This window comes from Delphinapterus leucas, chromosome 14 (genome assembly GCF_059928025.1).
Source record: "Delphinapterus leucas isolate spDelLeu-1000000601 "Yukka" chromosome 14, BTC_Dleu_Yukka2, whole genome shotgun sequence".
NCBI lineage: Eukaryota > Metazoa > Chordata > Mammalia > Artiodactyla > Monodontidae > Delphinapterus > Delphinapterus leucas.
In genome coordinates, this window is record NC_143142.1 from 7,236,315 (window position 1) to 7,255,155 (window position 18,841).

The 18,841-nt window shown below is 37.0% G+C and overlaps 1 protein-coding gene across 1 annotated transcript in view; it reads right to left on the minus strand.

Moving 5' to 3' along the window:
• Window positions 1-18,841, minus strand: part of KNTC1 (kinetochore associated 1) — a 72,548-nt gene that overhangs the window by 26,555 nt on the left and 27,152 nt on the right. The window contains exons 22-43 of the mRNA XM_022598091.2: window positions 18,626-18,769; window positions 18,385-18,441; window positions 18,190-18,291; window positions 16,604-16,720; window positions 16,368-16,511; window positions 15,843-15,941; window positions 15,121-15,224; window positions 14,867-14,966; window positions 14,284-14,418; window positions 13,634-13,753; window positions 11,966-12,038; window positions 11,287-11,354; window positions 8,209-8,489; window positions 7,668-7,840; window positions 7,123-7,220; window positions 6,415-6,553; window positions 5,885-5,941; window positions 5,216-5,379; window positions 3,699-3,803; window positions 3,152-3,280; window positions 2,410-2,526; window positions 1,485-1,594 (exon numbers count right to left, since the gene is read on the minus strand). Of these exons, the coding sequence (XP_022453799.2) occupies window positions 1,485-1,594; window positions 2,410-2,526; window positions 3,152-3,280; window positions 3,699-3,803; window positions 5,216-5,379; window positions 5,885-5,941; window positions 6,415-6,553; window positions 7,123-7,220; window positions 7,668-7,840; window positions 8,209-8,489; window positions 11,287-11,354; window positions 11,966-12,038; window positions 13,634-13,753; window positions 14,284-14,418; window positions 14,867-14,966; window positions 15,121-15,224; window positions 15,843-15,941; window positions 16,368-16,511; window positions 16,604-16,720; window positions 18,190-18,291; window positions 18,385-18,441; window positions 18,626-18,769 (2,636 nt within the window). The remainder of the gene's footprint in view (window positions 1-1,484; window positions 1,595-2,409; window positions 2,527-3,151; window positions 3,281-3,698; window positions 3,804-5,215; window positions 5,380-5,884; window positions 5,942-6,414; window positions 6,554-7,122; window positions 7,221-7,667; window positions 7,841-8,208; window positions 8,490-11,286; window positions 11,355-11,965; window positions 12,039-13,633; window positions 13,754-14,283; window positions 14,419-14,866; window positions 14,967-15,120; window positions 15,225-15,842; window positions 15,942-16,367; window positions 16,512-16,603; window positions 16,721-18,189; window positions 18,292-18,384; window positions 18,442-18,625; window positions 18,770-18,841) is intronic.

Sequence of the window (18,841 nt, forward strand, 5' to 3'; positions counted from 1 at the left end):
ATATAGGCCAAACTCTTAACAGTGATTATCCCTGATGGATGGAATTATGTGGGACTTTGATTTTAATATGTTCCACATGAATTGGAAAAAGTAGTACATTTAAAAATTAAGAATCAGGTTAGTATAGACAAATCGACAACTGAAATGCCTTCTAAGCCCTATTAATAAGATAGGGATAGTTTAATCTGTTATACAGAATAACTGAAATCTCAAGAAGAGCTTTACATACAATAATTTTAAAGTCATTCCCTGAAATTGTAAAGGTCACCTAAATTTATTCAGTGGGACTGCCTGAGGCAAGAAGGTCACTATCACACAAGTAAAAATCTGCAATGCCATATGTAAGCACAACGATTGTGAAATGAGCCTGACATAATTATAGCTATTTCAATTTCAGAAAAGGGGTCATGCCATAAAACAACAGACAAAAATCTACCAGGAGTTCAAATTAATAAAGAAGACGGAGTGTGCGTGCCTCATTTTGGATCTGTAGCGCTCCAAACTGAAGAATGGCATGGTTTTGTTATATCAGAGTGCAGGTAGGTCACAGCTAGTTAGAGCTATGAGCAGCCTATGGTCCCTGACTTGCAGGTTCAGGATGGTGACAGCCAGGGACATGACTCCCCACCATCCACAAGGACAAAGAACTAGATCCCTGTCTGGTGAGGAAATGCACTAAGCAGCCTCATTATCGAGAACTGAGATTCCACCCATCTGTCACAAACTGGATAAGGATTACAGCACCCTTGGTATTTTAGGAGCAGTACTTATTATCTGACCTTGAGCAGGGCACCTAATATGGGTTTGTTTTCTCATACATAAATTGGTTATAATATACAATAAAAAGTAAACGTGATGATGTGTGGGAAACCACTTTGAAACTAATAATGGGCCAGCAAATTTAATATCTAAATTTATCAGATAAAAACAACTGAGATATAAATTATAAATCATTTGATCCTCCTCATCACAGTAAGCTGTATCTATAAATAACATTTGGTCTCAGTTTTTTAAAGTTATTAAAAAACAATTCTCCCTAAATCATACTTTTCACCAATTTTTAATTTAAGATCAACTTGCCCCTAACTTGGCCTGATTTAGAAGTTTACTTGCTCAGAATATTCCCAAACTTCCCTTATCATGTGAATCGTCTGGAGCTTCTATTAAGACCAGTTTCCTGGGCCTCAGCCCAGACCTGCCGAGTCAGAACCAATATAGAGGGACCCAGGAATCTGTATTTTTAATCAAGTGCCCCACGTGATGCTTATCATGAGGCAAGTTGAGGAAACACCAAAGAGTGAATTAAAAAGGTGATATCATAAGAGAATTTAATCTGGTTCGGACTTATTCAGTTTGAGGTTGAGCAAAAGAAAACATCAGACGTGGGCCACATGTAATAATCACTGTTATCACTGTGTTCTCACATTAGCATTACCGGTTTGTTAAGCTAACAGCAAAAATACCAATGAAATTTAAAGAATTACCTGCAATATTCCAGAATGAGGCTTGTATCCATAGCTATATTCTCCACAAGAGCTTTAATGAGGTCTTTCTTGGTGAGAAAATGCTGCCTAAAAACTGGCTGGAAAGAAATCTAGAAATAAAAAGAGCAAAACAAAAACCCTGCTAAACTGAAATGTATCAGACTAAGGGCACTGTTGTGACCTGCCCTTTTACTATCCATTTTTTTAGAGAAACATTTTTCTATAGCTTCTTCAACTTTTATTTTTATCATACTACCCAACTCGACCATCACTCTGAAATTTCAGGTGTATTTGGCTAGAGGTCTAAAATCTCTCTTAGTCACACTAACCCCTGGCTCTTCAGTAAAGTTTGGTAGTTAGCAACAAACAGTCCCATTACTGCGTAGGAATGAGGCGTCAAAACATATACCATTTCTACAATGGTTACATTCCTGATATGTCAACTATTTGCAAATAAAATAAAATGTTTTCCATTCATAGTAAAGAAAACAGGATTTTGTTGGTTTGTTTTTGCAAAGTGAAAAATAAGGGCCACTTGCTTCTCCCTGGTAGGAGTGGCTGAAGCTTAGTACAATGTATATACATTTTAATATTATCTTTAAACAAACAGCACACAAAAAAGTATGAGGCTAAAGGGTAGGCCTGGAATATCTTAAATGTTAATTAATACTAGATACATTTCTATAATGAGAAGGCTAAGCAGATGAAATGTCAAGCCTCTTCTAATTTCTTTAAAAATACAGCAAAAAGAAAAGGAGGCAAAAGGTCCTTATTTCTTTGAAAGCACCAATGTGTGTAATAACTAACTAAAACTTACAAGTCAGTTTATATATAACCTCTCCAAAAGTAAAGGATAATGAGTTCTTTGTTTTAAATTTTCCAACTGGAAATAGATGAAACTTCATGGCACTTGAAGAATACTCACACCAAGTTTACTAAGACGAATGCCCCACCGGGAATCAGTACTGAGTTCACAGAACTTAAGCTCCATTTCTATTTCCTGATAGAGACTGGCCAGCTGAGAGCCCACCAGAGATATTGCCTAAAAAATTAAAATAGAATTAAAATTGAATTGCAAATAGAAAATGTTCTAATACTTTTTATACGAAACCCAACAATAAAAACCATAATCTTTATGATAACAGCTGGAATGTTACATGTTGCTTCATACACCGTCATTACTTGTATTAATGTAATACTTAGGTAATTCGGCTTTTAGTGTGATGCCATAAATTTAGCCTGGATTTCTTTCATAAGAAAAGGTCAAATTTGAGCTATCCTGCATGTAAAATGCCCACAAAGGGCAAATTTTGAAACAAACAATATCAAAGACAAGTTTTGCATCCGTTAAACTTGTCCTACAAAGAAGAACTGGCTCATGGGTCTAAGATTTCCAGTACACTAGAGTAAGCATAAGCAGTGAGGTTCTCTGGCTGAATACAGATTTAAGAAATAAAAAATGTAATCCTCTGGGTTGAGCAACGCTTATGACCTGCATATACATTCCCTGGTGTGTTGCCAGTTAAGGAAAAGCTGGTAGAAACCATGTGTATTAGCTTGACGTTTCTTTTGCTAAATCTTTAAGATCTGGTGGCAAAGCCAATTTTACTTCTTCCCCTAAATCTTCAATATTTCAAGAACTGAAGGTGTGCTTCCTCAGGTCATACCAATATTTTGTCGTAATTCTGCCATGCTTTATCTATGAGCTTCCATATATTTTCAAAGACTTCTTTTTGTGGTAAGAGAGTGCAGTACCCCAATGCCAAGTTGAGGTCCACCAGGCGACAATTAAATACCTGTGGGAAGAAAGCATCCAGAGAAGCAAATTCCTCACAGTCAAAACAGAATTCAGTCTCTAAAGGCTGATTTGTCACTAAATTTAGTTTTAGGCCCTACGAAAGAACAAGCATTTCATGAAAAGTTATAGTAAAATAGTTCCAACTTGTTTGCTTAGTTTTTTTTGTTTGTTTGCTTAGTTTTAATGTCTTTTATCACTATTATAAATTTAAGGAAAGAAACTCTAACAAATTCTATATGACACAGAACCCTTACCTTCTCTGTATTACTTCTTTTCAAGTCCCCAACATCCCCTCCCCCTCCTCACTCTTATCCTCACTGAAAAATCAGAAGCAGGAGAGAGGGGGGAGAGAGAGAGAGAGAGAGAGAGAGAGAGAGAGAGAGAGAGAGAAGAGCTTACCACAAACTAATACTCACTTTGTACAAAAGTGTTGCGGCGTTTCCCCTGATAAACATAATGGCTTTCTCTTTCAATTCCATAACAACATGCTTGGATTTAACTAATGTGGCCTCTCCACACAACTTTTAGAAAAGAACAAAAGAATTCTCAGGTCCACGTCTATGCATAGTTTTGAAAACTTTTCTTAAATATTAAGGAACTTTGAAAATTCAGCATTATATGCAAAAAGTATTGTCATTTAATCTATAATGACAGAAAGCTGGGGCTTGCAGGGGAATTGACTGGGAAAGGGCAAAAAGGAACCTTATAAAATACCCTGTACCTTGATTATGGTGTTGGTGACAAGGTGAATACATTGGTTGATATACTTAAAATACGTGCATTTTAATTTTGAAAGCTATATTTCAATAAAGCTGATTTTAAAAAATACTGGCATTTAGTAAATATGAATAGAGTAGTAGAAATGAATACAAGACCAGCTTCATCAGCAAGTTATCAACAGATAGTTTGTCTTCTAGAATCTTTTTAATGACGCCGTCGGGTAATAGTTATAATTTGGGCCACAGTAAAACAAATAGCAGATCGATAGCAGATTGAACCAATGTGGTCACTGGGCTTGGAGTAAGAGGACTTAACACTGCAACCAAAAGCCTCAGATTATTTACTTTACCTCCCTGAATCTGAGTTTCTTCGTTTGCAAAGTGGAGTCTCTCAGGGTTGTCGTAAAGATTAGGTATGAAAATGTGTGCAAGGGCTTCCCTGGTGGCGCAGTGGTTAAGAATCCGCCTGCCAATGCAGGGGACACGGGTTCGAGCCCTGGTCCGGAAAGATCCCACATGCCACGGAGCAACTAAGCCCGTGCGCCACAACTACTGAGCCTGCGCTCTAGAGCTCGCGTGCCACAACTACTGAGCCCGCGTGCCACAACTACTGAAGACCGCGCACCCAGAGCCTATGTTCCACAACAAGAGAAGCCACCACAACGAGAAGCCCACGCACCACAACAAAGAGTAGCCCCCCCTCACCGCAACTAGAGAAAGCCCACACACAGCAACGAAGACCCAGCGCAGCCAAAAATAAAGAAATACAATAAAATAAAATAAAAAAATAATTTTTTTAAAAAAAGAAAATGTGTGCAAGCACCTTGAACTATACCTGACTTTGTAGACGTTCAACAGACGTTTCCTAAATCTGACAAATTATCAATTTCCTTACTACAAAGCCAAATAGGAAAATGTGGGTTCCAAATTCCTTTGTTTGGCAGTGCTTTTTTTTTTTTTTTGCGGTATGCGGGCCTCTCACTGTTGTGGCCTCTTCCGTTGCGGAGCACAGGCTCCGGACGCGCAGGCTCAGCGGCCATGGCTCACGGGCCCAGCCGCTCCGCGGCATGTGGGATCTTCCCGGACCGGGGCACGAACCCGTGTCCCCTGCATCGGCAGGCGGACTCTCAGCCACTGCACCACCAGGGAAGCCCTGGCAGTGCTTTTGTATCTGTATTTGCGCAAAGTGAAAGTAGTTGTTCTCGAAACTGTACCTTGTCACTCAAACTGGCATTCATGAAGTTTGACACAGAGTGCTGAAGACAGGCACCAAATGAACCAACTACAAATTTTAGGGCCAGCTCCCATTGGCTAGATTCCTGAAGGTTCTGAAGCAAGGCAGAGATGGAATTGATAATAGGTAATATAAGGCTGTCTCCTGTGAAATGATAAAAGTATTTTACTCGAGTACAAGTATTTTAATATTTAGATTTTTTTTAAACAAAGAAATACCATATTTGGAAATTGTTTTCAGGGACGGTCTACTTCGTCAATGCAGGTAATGGTCATAGAATTTATTCTCAAAGTTAGTAAATAAAAGAGTTAACATGAGGCTTGATCTAAACCAGAAAATAGCTAGGTACATGGATACTGAGGTACTTTGATTGTAACTTGCCTATTTTGAGATGCTTAAATCATTAGCTGAAGAAAACCATTTCTCTACTTGGAAGACCAAATTTATGAACAGATTCATAAAAGTTAACACTATAAGCCAAATGACCCATTTTCCTGACAGTTTGGAAGAGTAACAATGTAACAGTAATAATTAAGAAACTATATTAAGGACATTACATCAGATTCATATTCAGGATTTCAAGAAATTTCTATGTTGGCCTATTTACAAAATTGTAATTCAATGGTTATACGTTTCTGATGTCAAATACCTTCACTGATGGAGCAGTATGGTAAACTTGTAGAATCGAAGGGATATCTCTTGCTTTCTACAAAAGAGAATAAATTCAGTAACAATAAGTAAAATAACTCTCTTTTAGAGCACATAGTCCCAGAGATACTTTAATATTGTGCTCATATCAAATAATGTTCTAAAGCAACCTGTTACTTAAAAAAAGACAAAACCTTTACAGGTCTGGATGTACAGATAAGTGTACAACCAGACCAAGATGCAGAACACTACTAGCATCCAGAAACCGTCCCCTTGCCCGCTTCCAGTCTACCCTCCAAGGGTAAACACTACCTTGACTTAATAGCATGGCCTCCTTATAGCCCGTCCTTGTACTTTACATAAATGAAATCATACAATACATATTCTTTTGTTCCTCACTTCATTTGTTCAGCATTATGCCTACAAGATTCATCCATGTTACTATGTGTAAGTTTCAGTTCCAAACCTCTACCATTTAAACTTGCATGAAGCAGAAGTACGCAGAAAAAAGATGACACAAATGAGATTTACCAGCCAGAGGCACAAGTGATGAAATCAATTCATAGATGACAGGGAGCACCATCTGTGACTCGAGAACTATCCCATCTTCACTGAAGAAGTCACAGTAAGACCACTCCTCATATGGATCTTTATGAGTTCCAAAGGAAGTCTAAATATCAAGTCATACAGAAAAGACACAGATAAGGACACTCCAGGACACAGATTCCTTCTTCACCAAGCAGGATCCAGAATCAGATCTATCAGAGCCAAACACAATGTTGATGGTCAAATACAACCATGTAGTCTGTTTCTTCTGGTCTATGGCTTAAAATAATGCCGCTTTAAGTTAAATTGTTACTCAGGGAATTCCCCGGTGGTCCACTGGTTAGGATTTGGCACTTTCACTGCGGGGGCCAGGTTTGATCCCTGGTAGGGGAAGATCCTGCAAGCCACATGGCCAAAAAAAAAAAAAAAAAAAAAACCAAACTGTTACTCTGGACAATGTCCAGAGATGCCTTGTTTGAGGCCCAATGTTTCAAAAGATAGTGCAATTAAAGCCAATAAATATTACTAGAAAAGAGAAGTGGTCTCATGCCCTTAAGTAGTTCTCTGGTCTAGAGTAAGAAAATATGAGAGGTAGATTCAGTATTTTTATAAACTATGCAAGTGATTTAAAAGTGGTGTGTTATGGATTGGGTAGGGGTTTTGTTTAAGAAAAAGAAATTCAAAGCAATTTACTTTCACGAGAATTCCGCAGTCATCCATTTGGCACTGTCTGGAAAGCTCTACTGCCATTAAAGTATATTTACAGAGTTCTAAGGCATCTAGCAAAAAATCTGAAAGAAAATGGAGAAAAAAATCATTAAACTAGTATTTCATTTGTTTAGAACAACATAAACAACCTTTGAATAATTACCATTCAAAATTCTAAGGTAGGCCACAAAGCAGAGAGAAAGGTTTCCACATAGCTTTGACTACCCTAAATAATATAGGTCAACATTTTTCTTAAGCTTGACTGGAAAGTAAGATAAGATATGGGGAGGCAAGGAATTTCAATCTTCTGAAAGTGAATATTGTCAACAGTCAGAAATGACATTGTTAATTTTGGAAATACTTTAAAATAGTAACCCTCACAGAGATTCAATTATAAGTGTCCCCTTTGTGAAAGAGGGATAATGATCGCTTCTCTCTCTACCTCAGTGTCCAACTGTAAGGAGACAGCATTAGACAAGTACGAAATGAAGCAGAGAATATAAAACCACGTAGATTATAAATCTTGTCACCTGGACTGCAGATGGTGGCAGCCTGGCATGCTAGATTATGTATCTCAGAAGGAAGATTTAGTCCCTCAGGGATTGCCATTGGAAAGCCATTAGCCAACATCTGACAAAGCTTCTGACACGTCAGGAACAGCAATTTCCCAGTGTTCGTGTTGCAGTGATACTTAAACAAGTCTCTTTGGAAGAAAGGAAGTGTCAGAAGTTAGAGCACTCGTATGGAAAGCAGATGTATTTGCCTTTCTTGGATTAATATATAACCACTGGGGCTTCCCTGGTGGCGCAGTGGTTGAGAGTCTGCCTGTCGATGCAGGGGACACGGGTCTGTGCCCCGGTCCGGGAAGATCCCACATGCCGCGGAGCGGCTGGGCCCGTGAGCCATGGCCGCTGAGCCTGTGCTCCGCAACGGGAAAGGCCACAACAGTGAGAGGTCCGCATACCGCAAAAAAAAAAAAAAAAAAAAAAAAAAAAATTTACAAAAAAAAGAAGTAAATGAAACCAGTGTTCCTTTCTGATGAGCTGCATGATTTGGGGACCCGGAACTCACCTGCATTTTCTCAGCGCCCCTTCCACATTCCCGTCGTTCAAGGCCCTCAAGATCATCTTGGCCTCCAGCTCTTGCCGGGACACCTGCAGGGCCAGCACCTGTCGGTGCAGCTTGGACTCGGCGCTTGGTCTCTCCTCCTCGGCAGCCGCAGGCTCTGCTGGCCTCCAGGGTTTGTGTTTAGCCTGTGCGACTTGCTGAGCTTTAATGTGCTGTTCCCGGAGCTCTGCTACCAGGGAACTATTGCTGTAATCTTCAAATGAAAGAAAGACCTCAGAGCTCTCCTGTAGCAAGGCAAGCAAGACAAAGCTCCACGTCTGTCCAGTTCATCTGCGGTTGAAAACCATTGGTGTGTCTCGAACCTCTATTTTACCTCTCTCTCTCTCCCTTGTAAATTAAGAATTTAAGACTCTATATTTCAAAAGTAACTTATTGTATAAAGGTTGGAAAAGGGGAAAATATCACTCAACCCAGGGCTTTCTCAACTTTGGCACTGCTGACGTCTTTGGGTCTGGTAATTCTGTTGTGGTAATTCTGCCCTAATCCTAACCCTAACCCTAACCCTAACCCTGAAAAGAAGGAGGGAGGGATTAAGTATTAGGTTTGTGCGATTCTACCCTGGTAGCTTGAAGAAGCCAGTTTTGCTCTTTTCTGTAATAACTTCTGGTTAGCTGCTAACACCAGACCTAGAATTAATTTTTCCAACCCAATAAAAGGATCCTGCTGGGGCTTCCCTGGTGGCGCAGTGGTTGAGAGTCCGCCTGCCGATGCAGGGGACACGGGTTCGTGCCCCGGTCCGGGAAGATCCCACACGCCGTGGAGCGGCTGGGCCCGTGAGCCATGGCCGCTGAGCCTGCGTGTCCGGAGCCTGTGCTCCGCAACGGGAGAGGCCACAACAGTGAGAGGCCTGCGTACCGGAAAAAAAAAAAAAGAAAAAGGATCCTGCTGAAGCCCAGGGAAGGACACCAAGAGGTGGTGGGAGTGAGTGAGACCTTCTTCTTTGACGCCACACTTCAGACCAGGGTTTCTCAATCTGCCAGATGATTCTGTGCCGCAGGGGCTGCCTTTGCACAGGAGGATGTTTAGCAGCATCCCTGGCCTCTCCCACTAGATTGTTCCATAAATGGTAGCACCATAACTAAACATGACTTTGCTAAGATCTAAACCATTGCTTTAAAGTACCTGTAATTTTCAAATTGAAGAAGACCGCGGAGAAGTTAACTTATGCTGACGCCTGGGTGCTTCACACAAAGACATCTATTGTTTAACACAGAAGATCGCAAACTTTTGGGTTGTAGCACCTCTTTACACTCTTAAAAATTATAGAGGACCCCAAAAAACTTTTTAAGGAGATATCTATCAATATTTACCATATCAGAAATTAAACAGAAAAGTTTAAAATACAAGAGCATATAGAAGTGCACATACCATCAGCCTTTAGAGCGATGATATTACCACATCATGAAGCCTCTGAAAACCCAGTATACTCTCATGCGAGAATATGGATGGAAAGAACAATTTCTTATTTTTGCTATAAATAGAGTTTTAATCTCATGGACTCCCTGAAAGGGTCTCAAGAGACCCTTGGGAGTCCATGGGCCATACTTTGAGAAACAGCAGTACAATAAACTGTGATAAATTATTTCTTCTTTACACACTTTGAGATAATACAGTTGCGAGTTAAATCTGCCGGTGTGTTAATTTCAAGTTTTCACAAAGAGATCCTCACATCTACCCAATATCCTATTTGATGAAACTTATCAGTTAGCCCTGACAGCCCTTCTATTTATAAAATCTTTTCATGTTAGGAAGGCCCTAGAGCCAAAATAAAATAATTAATTTCAAATTTCAAATCTGAAGACAGTTAATCAGTTCAAAGTTAACAGAAATTAATTTTCAAGAAAAAGTGAACTGCCTAGAATGAAACTATATAGAAAAAAATATTAAGACATTATGAAGTAGACAGTAATCTTTTGGGCCAGTTTCTATAGACAATTTGCTGTCTTTTGCAATATTTTGAGACACTGTGGTGCCTTGGTTTCCTCATCTGTAAAGGAGAATTATAACAGTACCCTCCCTGGGGATCTACGGTGACAAATAACACATGCAAAGCCCCATGTCTAGTACATGGTAAGTACTGAGTAAATGACAGCTACTGTTAGCCATCATTCCGGGCCACCAGAGTTAAATAAATAATCTATAAAGATACCGTAAACCAAAATGGTTTTTTAAAAAGGCATAAACTAGAATACAATTAAAAAACAGAGAACAGTTCCTTAAAAGTTAAACATAGAATTACCATATGACTCAGCAATTCCTCTCCTGGGTATATACCCAAAGGAATTGAAAGTAGGAAGTTAACAGATATTTGTACATCCATGTTCAATGCAGCATTATTCACAGTAGCCCCAAAGTGGAAACAACCCAAGTGTCCATCAAGAGATAAATAAACAAAAATGTGGTAGAGCCATACAGTGGAATATTATTCAGCCAGAGACAGGAAGGAAGTTCTATACATCCTACAACATGGGTGAACATTATACTAAGTAAAAAAAGCTAGACACAAAAGGACAAATGTTTTAGGATTCCACTTTATATGAAATTTATGAAATAGGAAAATTCATAGAGATAAAAAGTAGATTAGAGGTTACGAGTGGCTGCGGGGAGAGAGGAATGGGGAGTTATTGCTTAACAGGTGCAAAGTTTCTGCCTGAAGGGATGAAAAGTAGATACTGGTGATGGTGATGGTTGTACTGCACTGTGAATGGAGTCAATACCACTGAATTATAAATAGAAAAATGGTTAAAATGGCAAATTTTACATTGTATGTACTTTACCACGATTTAAACAATCAATAATGCAATACACACAAAACCATTGAATTATACACTTCAAATAGATGAAATGTATGGTATGTGAATTATATTACATTAAAGCTGCTTTAAAAGAGACAGAAAGAGGAAAAGCCAGTATATCTGAAGTCTCTGAAGGCTAGTGCAGAAGGTTTTAAGGAGGAACTGATCTATGTCAAATGCACTGATGAGTCAAGTAATAATGTTCAACATGGCTTAACATCTTTACCTGTAAGCTAGCAACAGTTTTAAATTGTTTCAAGGTTTCTTCCCATTCATCCTTCTTCTGCAGATTGTCTGTAATTAAATTTTTAAAAGTTATAGCATACATCCAAATTCTGATATTATCAGAATTTTAAAAAGCTAAAATTTTAATTCGCTTTGTTTTTCTCAAGTCTTCAGTAGTTCTTTTCAATTCTGATAGAAGACAATTTAAGTACAAAAAGAAATCTAATTATTCTTTCTGAAGGTAGAAAAGAGAAGTTTGTTGGTTACAAAACAAATGGCAATTTTTTTGAAATAAATTCCAGATTTTTTTCCCCCCAAGAGAATTACTTTGTTAATTGTTTTAAATTCAAGGTTAAATGGGTTTTTTCCCAATCATAACCAAGTGATAAGTGAGCAATGTGAGTAAAAAGTGCAAGGCACCAAAGAAATCTAGTCCAGCATTAAACAGTCACTGAAGCATATGCACAAATGATGAGTTGATCTTACATGCTTCTGCTCTTACACTACTAATCAAAAGAATAAGGCAAGAAAGCCTTTTCATGAAGTAAAGTGTGTGAGATCAAAAAAGACAATCAGGCATGAAAACTGTGGGTCAGGATGGGAGATGTCACTGATGCCCTCTTCTGAAAAGGATCAGCTTTAGAACTAAACCAAGAGGAGCGAACAGAGATGGAAACTACCTTTCTGAATGTCACACAGTAATTTAAGAATGTCTACTGATGTCTTCGCTACAGACAGTCTCCAGGCCTTGTCCTAAAAAGAAAAATGCAAAATGAAGTCCCTTTCTTGTATTTGCCATTGTATATGTAGTGCATATACAGACAAATAAATAAAAAGCACAGAATCAGAATAAACAATAGATATGGCTTAAGAGTTGAGAGGTCTGTGTTACAGGGAGTTGGGCAGCCAAAGAATGGATCATAATTGAATAATATATAAGCTAAACATGAAAAATACCCATATGGACTCTTGGATATATGATTTAGAAATACTATAGAATATGCAAATCTCCCAAATCACCTTTCAGATACACTATAATTAACAGGCATTTGGGTTTTGTTTTTTTTAACAGCTTTTACTTATTATTTGAGAAAAAATCTGGAAAGGATCTCTGGAAAAGTTAAAGAGAACTGAACTTATTTAGTATAGAAATCAGAAGTCTAAGAAAGAATCATCCTTAAGACTAAAAAAAAAAAAAAAAAAAAATCTTTTTTTTTTTTAAAGATAAGAAAAACCAAAGAGGGAAAAGCTTTAATTGAAAGACATGGTATGTGTAAAATGCTTAGCAAGGGCCGGGGCCGTACAAAGTACTCAAACATTTTGACTACGGGCTGCAGTTGAAGCTGGTGGTTGAGAACACAGACAGTTTGAAATGAGACTCTGCCACTTTCCAAATACCCTTGGGAAAGCCACTAATTAAAAAATTTTAGTTTCTAAACTCAATCAAAATGAGCTAACAATAGGGTCTGCTTCACAATTTTGTTCACAGTTTTATTGTGAGGAATAATTTAACCTAATGCCTAGTGAACAATAAGAGGATAATAAATTTTAGGTGTTAAAAAAAAAATCATTTCCCTAAAGGTAAAAAATGATTGAAGTGCACCACTGAGAGAGGCTGGGAGGCAAGTATCTTCAAAGGTTTAAAAAACGCAACTACCCTGGATAAACTAGGTTTTCGGTCCCTTATCTCTCTAGCGTGAATTGGCTCTCTGGAAACCGTTTCTAAGTTTCAACGTTCTGTTCTCAGATTAGATTTACTTTGGTTCTGTGGCTGACATTACTCGAGAGTAATGACTATGTCCCATACAGTGCAAAACACTGTTTATACTTCAAGGCATTACGGAAAATTCTTTATGTATAACAGATACTTCAGTTAATCCTTTTGATCTGCAGATCCTAGATTATTCAGTGTGGGCTCAAAGCCACTGCTCCAAAGCAGCTGTATTTGTTTGTTTTTCTATATGGTAAATTTTCTATATAGTAAATGGGAATTTTAATACTAGGCCATTCTATGGGCTTCCCTGGTGGCGCAGTGGTTGAGAGTCAGCCTGCAGATGCAGGGGACACGGGTTTGTGCCCCGGTTTGGGAAGATCCCACATGCCGCGGAGCGGCTGGGCTGGTGAGCCATGGCCGCTGAGCCTGCCCATCCGGAGCCTGTGCTCTGCAACGGGAGAGGCCACAACAGTGAGAGGCCCATGTACCGAAAAAAAAAAAAAAAACAAAACAACAGGCCATTCTAGCAGTGAGAAGAGCAAATACTCATATTTGTAAGTCTGTCTTTTCTATCCTGTTGATAAATATCCATAAAAATTGGATCTATCTGCATTTTATTTAGTGAAAATCTCACCTCATTAGAATTATCTGGTTCTTCCTGTAATGCCAGTCGTGCCCATATGATTACTCTTCCTGCAGTTTTCTGAGCTTCAGCAGGAGGCAAAGACCTCAACAGAAGGATACAGTCTTCACCCTGTAAACAGAGTTTGAAAGGAAGAAAAAACAGCTGCTACCTGCAAAGGATGATTTGGATTTACCTCTTACTTTTCTATTTAAAGATGAAAAGACATCATTTTGAAAAAGACATTATGGTTCCATGGTTTAAAAATCTGAAAATTCTGTTTTACATGACAGCAAACAGAAAAAGTAAATTAAAATACTACCCTTCGTATTTTGTAATTCTTAGGTATGCCTGTAGTTTTAGAATTATATAAAAATAAAGACACTTAAAAACACAAAAAGAAAACCCATCTCCTATTCTGGAAACAAAGGGTCCTACACATATGTAAAACATGAGTCTGAGTTTTTTTAACTACCAAAGACTATGAAAGCTCATTAGGTATTCACAAAATACTTAAAACAAAACTATACATATAGGCCAATCTAACGTCTAATGTTGGTATAACTTTATTTTGTGCTTGTCTGTTTGGATAATTTGATAGTTAAATCTTTAAAAACTCAAAACAAACCAACCATATAAAAGTAGATATAAAACTTTCACACCTTTTCTCTATCAATCAGGTCAATAATCCTTAGACTGTAGACTTCGTCTTTAGGCAACATATATGCTTCGGCCACCTTTAAAGCATCTTCTAAAGAAGATGGGACATCTTGTTTGAGAATGTATCTTACCACCCTCTGAAATAGAGACAATACACATTTCTTTGTTATGAAATCTCACAGAGAGCCCAGAAATCATTTGTTCATATAATTAAAACAACGCAGCAAACTCTAAAACTGTATGAAAAATTAAAACACGATTTGCATTCTGAATTTAATGACAGTCCTTTCACCCTTCTTTTTTTCCCCTTAGCTTTACTGAGGTTTAATTGACAAATAAAAATTACGTATATTTAAGGCGTACAACATGATGGTATAATATATTCCTTCAGCTTCTTAATTTACTGTCTCTTGTCTTTACTACTCTAACAACCAATCAAACACTCTCTTAACATTCTATCTAACAAAAGGGAAGCGGTGAAGAACCTAGCTCTATTAATCTTAAAGAATATAAAATCTGGTTAAATTTCCCATGTTGCTCTGGAAGTGGAGCAAAGGTGTTAAAAGATTCAATTATTGTACTTACCATTATTTCCTTGCTTAAGAGATTCACCTCCCTTATTCCATAGCCTCGTAAAAGTTTCTTCATCTCCATTAGTTTGTAACTTTCCTGTAATAACTTGACTCTAAAAGTAAATTTATTGATATTAACATAAACTGTCTTTTTTTAATGAAATACTAAGGGACACAGTAAAGGATAGAAAAACATATATGAATTTCAACTCAAAACATGAAGTCTATCCAACAGCAAAAAAGCTGTTTGGTACACTGTAATCTTACTTGGGATGGTCCATCTCCAAGTGCTGTTTCACCAGCTGCTCCACAGCTGCACTCCAGGGGACCACTGCTGCATACATTATCTTGAGCACAGCATCAAATATGAGCTATAAAGACACACACACTGACAGTGAATAGCCCTCAGATTTACTTTTCTTGCAAATTAATGACACAGCCTGATCTACAGCAGGGATCTTGCATCTATTGTATAGAAGCTTGAGAATATTTCATCTTCTGACTGCAAAAGCATATGTCTTCCAATATTCACACATAAAGGGCAATTTTATTATTTAGAAAAATTCAGAAGAGTATTTTCTCTGCCGAAAGTTAAATCATATAGCTCTATTAACTTTCTATAGACTCTGTGTTTAAAAATATTCTCCATGGTTTTATTCACATTTTACAATGGTGACTAATAACAGTGTGAAGTCAAAATAAGGGCATATGATAAACATTTTAAAATGTCTCTATGTTTGTAAGACCATAGAAGTGCCTGAAAATATATGCATCCAACTGTCCATGTGGGTTTTTCTGGGGGTGGGAATGAGAAGACTTTTTATTTTCATAAGAAAAAAGGATTGAGTGGTTTTTATTTTCTTTTTATTCTTTTTCCTATTACACAAATTCTCCCTAACAAATATATATTGCTTTTGTGACCAGAAGAAAAGTTTTAAGAAAGGATGCAATGCTCAAAAGGAAAATCTATATGATCACTATTTACTTACATCTGTGTCAGATAAACATCCTATTACTGCTATAGCTTTTGCTTCCCATGCTGTATCAAAGAGTGAGGTGAACTTTGAGCTACATCTCTTCAATAAATCCTAAAATGGGATAAACATTTTTTTTAATTTAAAACTCTCACTAAAACACCCCCCCACACATATATAAACATAGATAAATAGCTTTTATGGATGCGTAAAAAACCAAAAACTTCTACTTAGCCATGAATGCTGAACAATGGTCAACAAGTGCAAAATTGCCAAAACCTTGGCCTTCAGTTTTATTTACATGGTACAGAAAACTTTGTTCATGCTCCTATTATTTCACAACAACCATTTGGAGAAAGTCCTAACATGCTCAAGGCGACCAGTCAGTTAGTAGCAGAGTTAACCCACATGCTTAACCAATACAATATGCTGCGTCAATCCTGCTGGTAAAGCATGACATTCCGTAAAGAGTTAAACATTTAATACAGTGATGCACTGCACAGATCCAGAAAAAAAGACTAGAGCTAAAGAAGAAGTTACCTCTATGTACAGAAGGAGAAGTTCCTCCTCCTGTAAGTCATGTTCCCTCACGTAAACTCTTATAAACTTCTCGAAGACGGAAGGGATAAGCTCGGGGGCCAGCACTTTATCAAACATTCGGAATACAATGGTGGTTGTATCCTCCTGGATGTTGAAATAAAGACGGCATAAATGCAAACTCTAGCTGTGCTGGCTATGATAAAATAGTAATAATTCTGATAAATCTAGACTTCTACCTTCTCAAAATCAGAGAGGGCCAATTTGCAGTTGTATTTCCTATGCAGTGTGATTAACTCTCGTAGGTTATATACCAAAGTCCTTAACTGACAAACTTCCTCCGTGTTTTGATGATCCTTATAAAACAAAAGTGTTGAAGTTGTTAAGGATATGAAATAAAAGTGTGAGAGGGTAATACAAATAAGAGGAAACTGCAACTTATGCCTTTAAGTTTTGTAGACGTTTAAGCAAAATTAACTAGTACAAATTAACAGATCAGAATCCAATAGAAATCTAAAAGAAATTTTCTTTCTTAAAAAATAGAAAAAACTATTAATATTAGTGTAATATTTTTTCAGAACCCCAGTATACTTAGGTACACAAACATCATTTAGATAATCCTCAGTGTTCCATCCATATAGATCATGACCAGATACAAAGTGATGACATTTCCTAAAGTTATATACAAGGAACAGAATTTTCAATTGATAAAAGGCAACTAGGGAAAAGACAAAGTAGTGTTTTATAGCAAGAGGAAAAGCTCTTCTGTGGAAAAACATATAAAATGATCAATATACATTGTACATTATAACATGTATTGATTATATAACATCAATATACTGCTTGAAACTTACAGAAAAAATTCCCATCTTATTCTTAACAGCACATAATCAGTAAGTATAATTAATAACAAGAACCTGCTATATCAGAAAGCAGGAGGAAATTTATTATTTACTTTTGGGCTCCAGAAACTTAAGGAATAAATGTAATTTCATAATGTATGTATGATGTTACAAAAGGTCATACCTTCCAGTCCTTAAGTACTTTAAACTTCAGAGTTGAGGTTATACTGAGATGTCTCAACATGTTAGTTTATAAACTAAATTATGGTACCCCAACAAACTTTTTCAAAATATAAGAATGCATTTTTTTTCAATATAATGAATGCTTTCTGGTTTTTAGCAATATGAAGGGAAAAATAAATGAACTTAAGAAATTTAAAGCCAAATAATAAATTCAGTTCATTAACCTCAAATTAACCTCATATGTAACATCAATATTCCTGATCTTAGTTCTCTTTCTAGCATTGCTATTTTATTCAGTCAGTCAGAAAGTCCCAGATTTTTTTCAATTTGATCTTTTAAAAAATTCTTTGGTACTTAAGCCATTATGACTATTGGAATGCCAAAGAAATGCAATCAAAACTAGAAGTAGTTTACTACTTTAAATAAAAGAAGTAAACCTGATTGATACAGCCTTTGAAAACTAATCTTAATATGTTATTAAGTTTTGCCCTTTTAAAGGACTGTGAAATGTTACTAATGCATAAAATCCCAATTAGACTACTTAGGAGTATGTTTATATATTGTTTCCCTTTTGGTTGGCTCAATAGAGAAAAACAGTGCATTAAGACAGGTTCAAGTTGTAACAGAAACATAAGGAAGAAAAAAACCTAATTTTCCTTTTTGTGGATTTTAAAAGTACACAACAGAAGAACATACAAAAAGAATATTTAAGAAGTGAATGTGTGTCTAAATACACATAGACAAACCCTTCAATATAAATTATATGTTTTATTACTAAAAATTTGTTTTTCATATCATACCAAGGAACTCCAGTGCCAAGAGGACGCCAATCCTAACTCATCTGGTTTTTCTGCTGTAAAAAATACCTCTGCCAGTTGAAGCCCATTTTCTGGCCAGTTTGCCTTTAAAAAAATATTAGAGACCATTAAAAATAATGTTTTATGCCATGGGGAGTACTAGAAATGCCTTTTCAGTGCTAATTATACTGGTATTACCTTATCAGTTAGTTCAAGGTTCCTGGCTGCTTGTTCCAACCATTTTGCAAGAACTTTCTGAAATAGATATATCATAAAAAGTATTGATATGAATAAATAATCACTGAAATAATTTAAAACCTCCATCGTAGTCTTTCAAGAGACACTAAAATGAACTAACTGGTGTTAGCACGACTTAATCTTCAACGATATAATGTAAAAAATAGAATCATCAAGAGTGAAAACACTGAAGGCAACTTACCTGTCCTTCAGGTACAGTCCTTCTCACAAATGGGATCACATCATTTTTAAGCCATGGACAAAGCTTTTGCAAAGAGACTGGTGTAGAAATTGAGTTGAGCAAGTTCTCAAGCATTTTCACATCAAATCTGCTTTCAAAGTTTGCCTAAATCGTACAGAGTGAGAAACTAAGATTTATCCAACAAATTTAAACCGATAGCCTCCCAAGAGGTAAAGA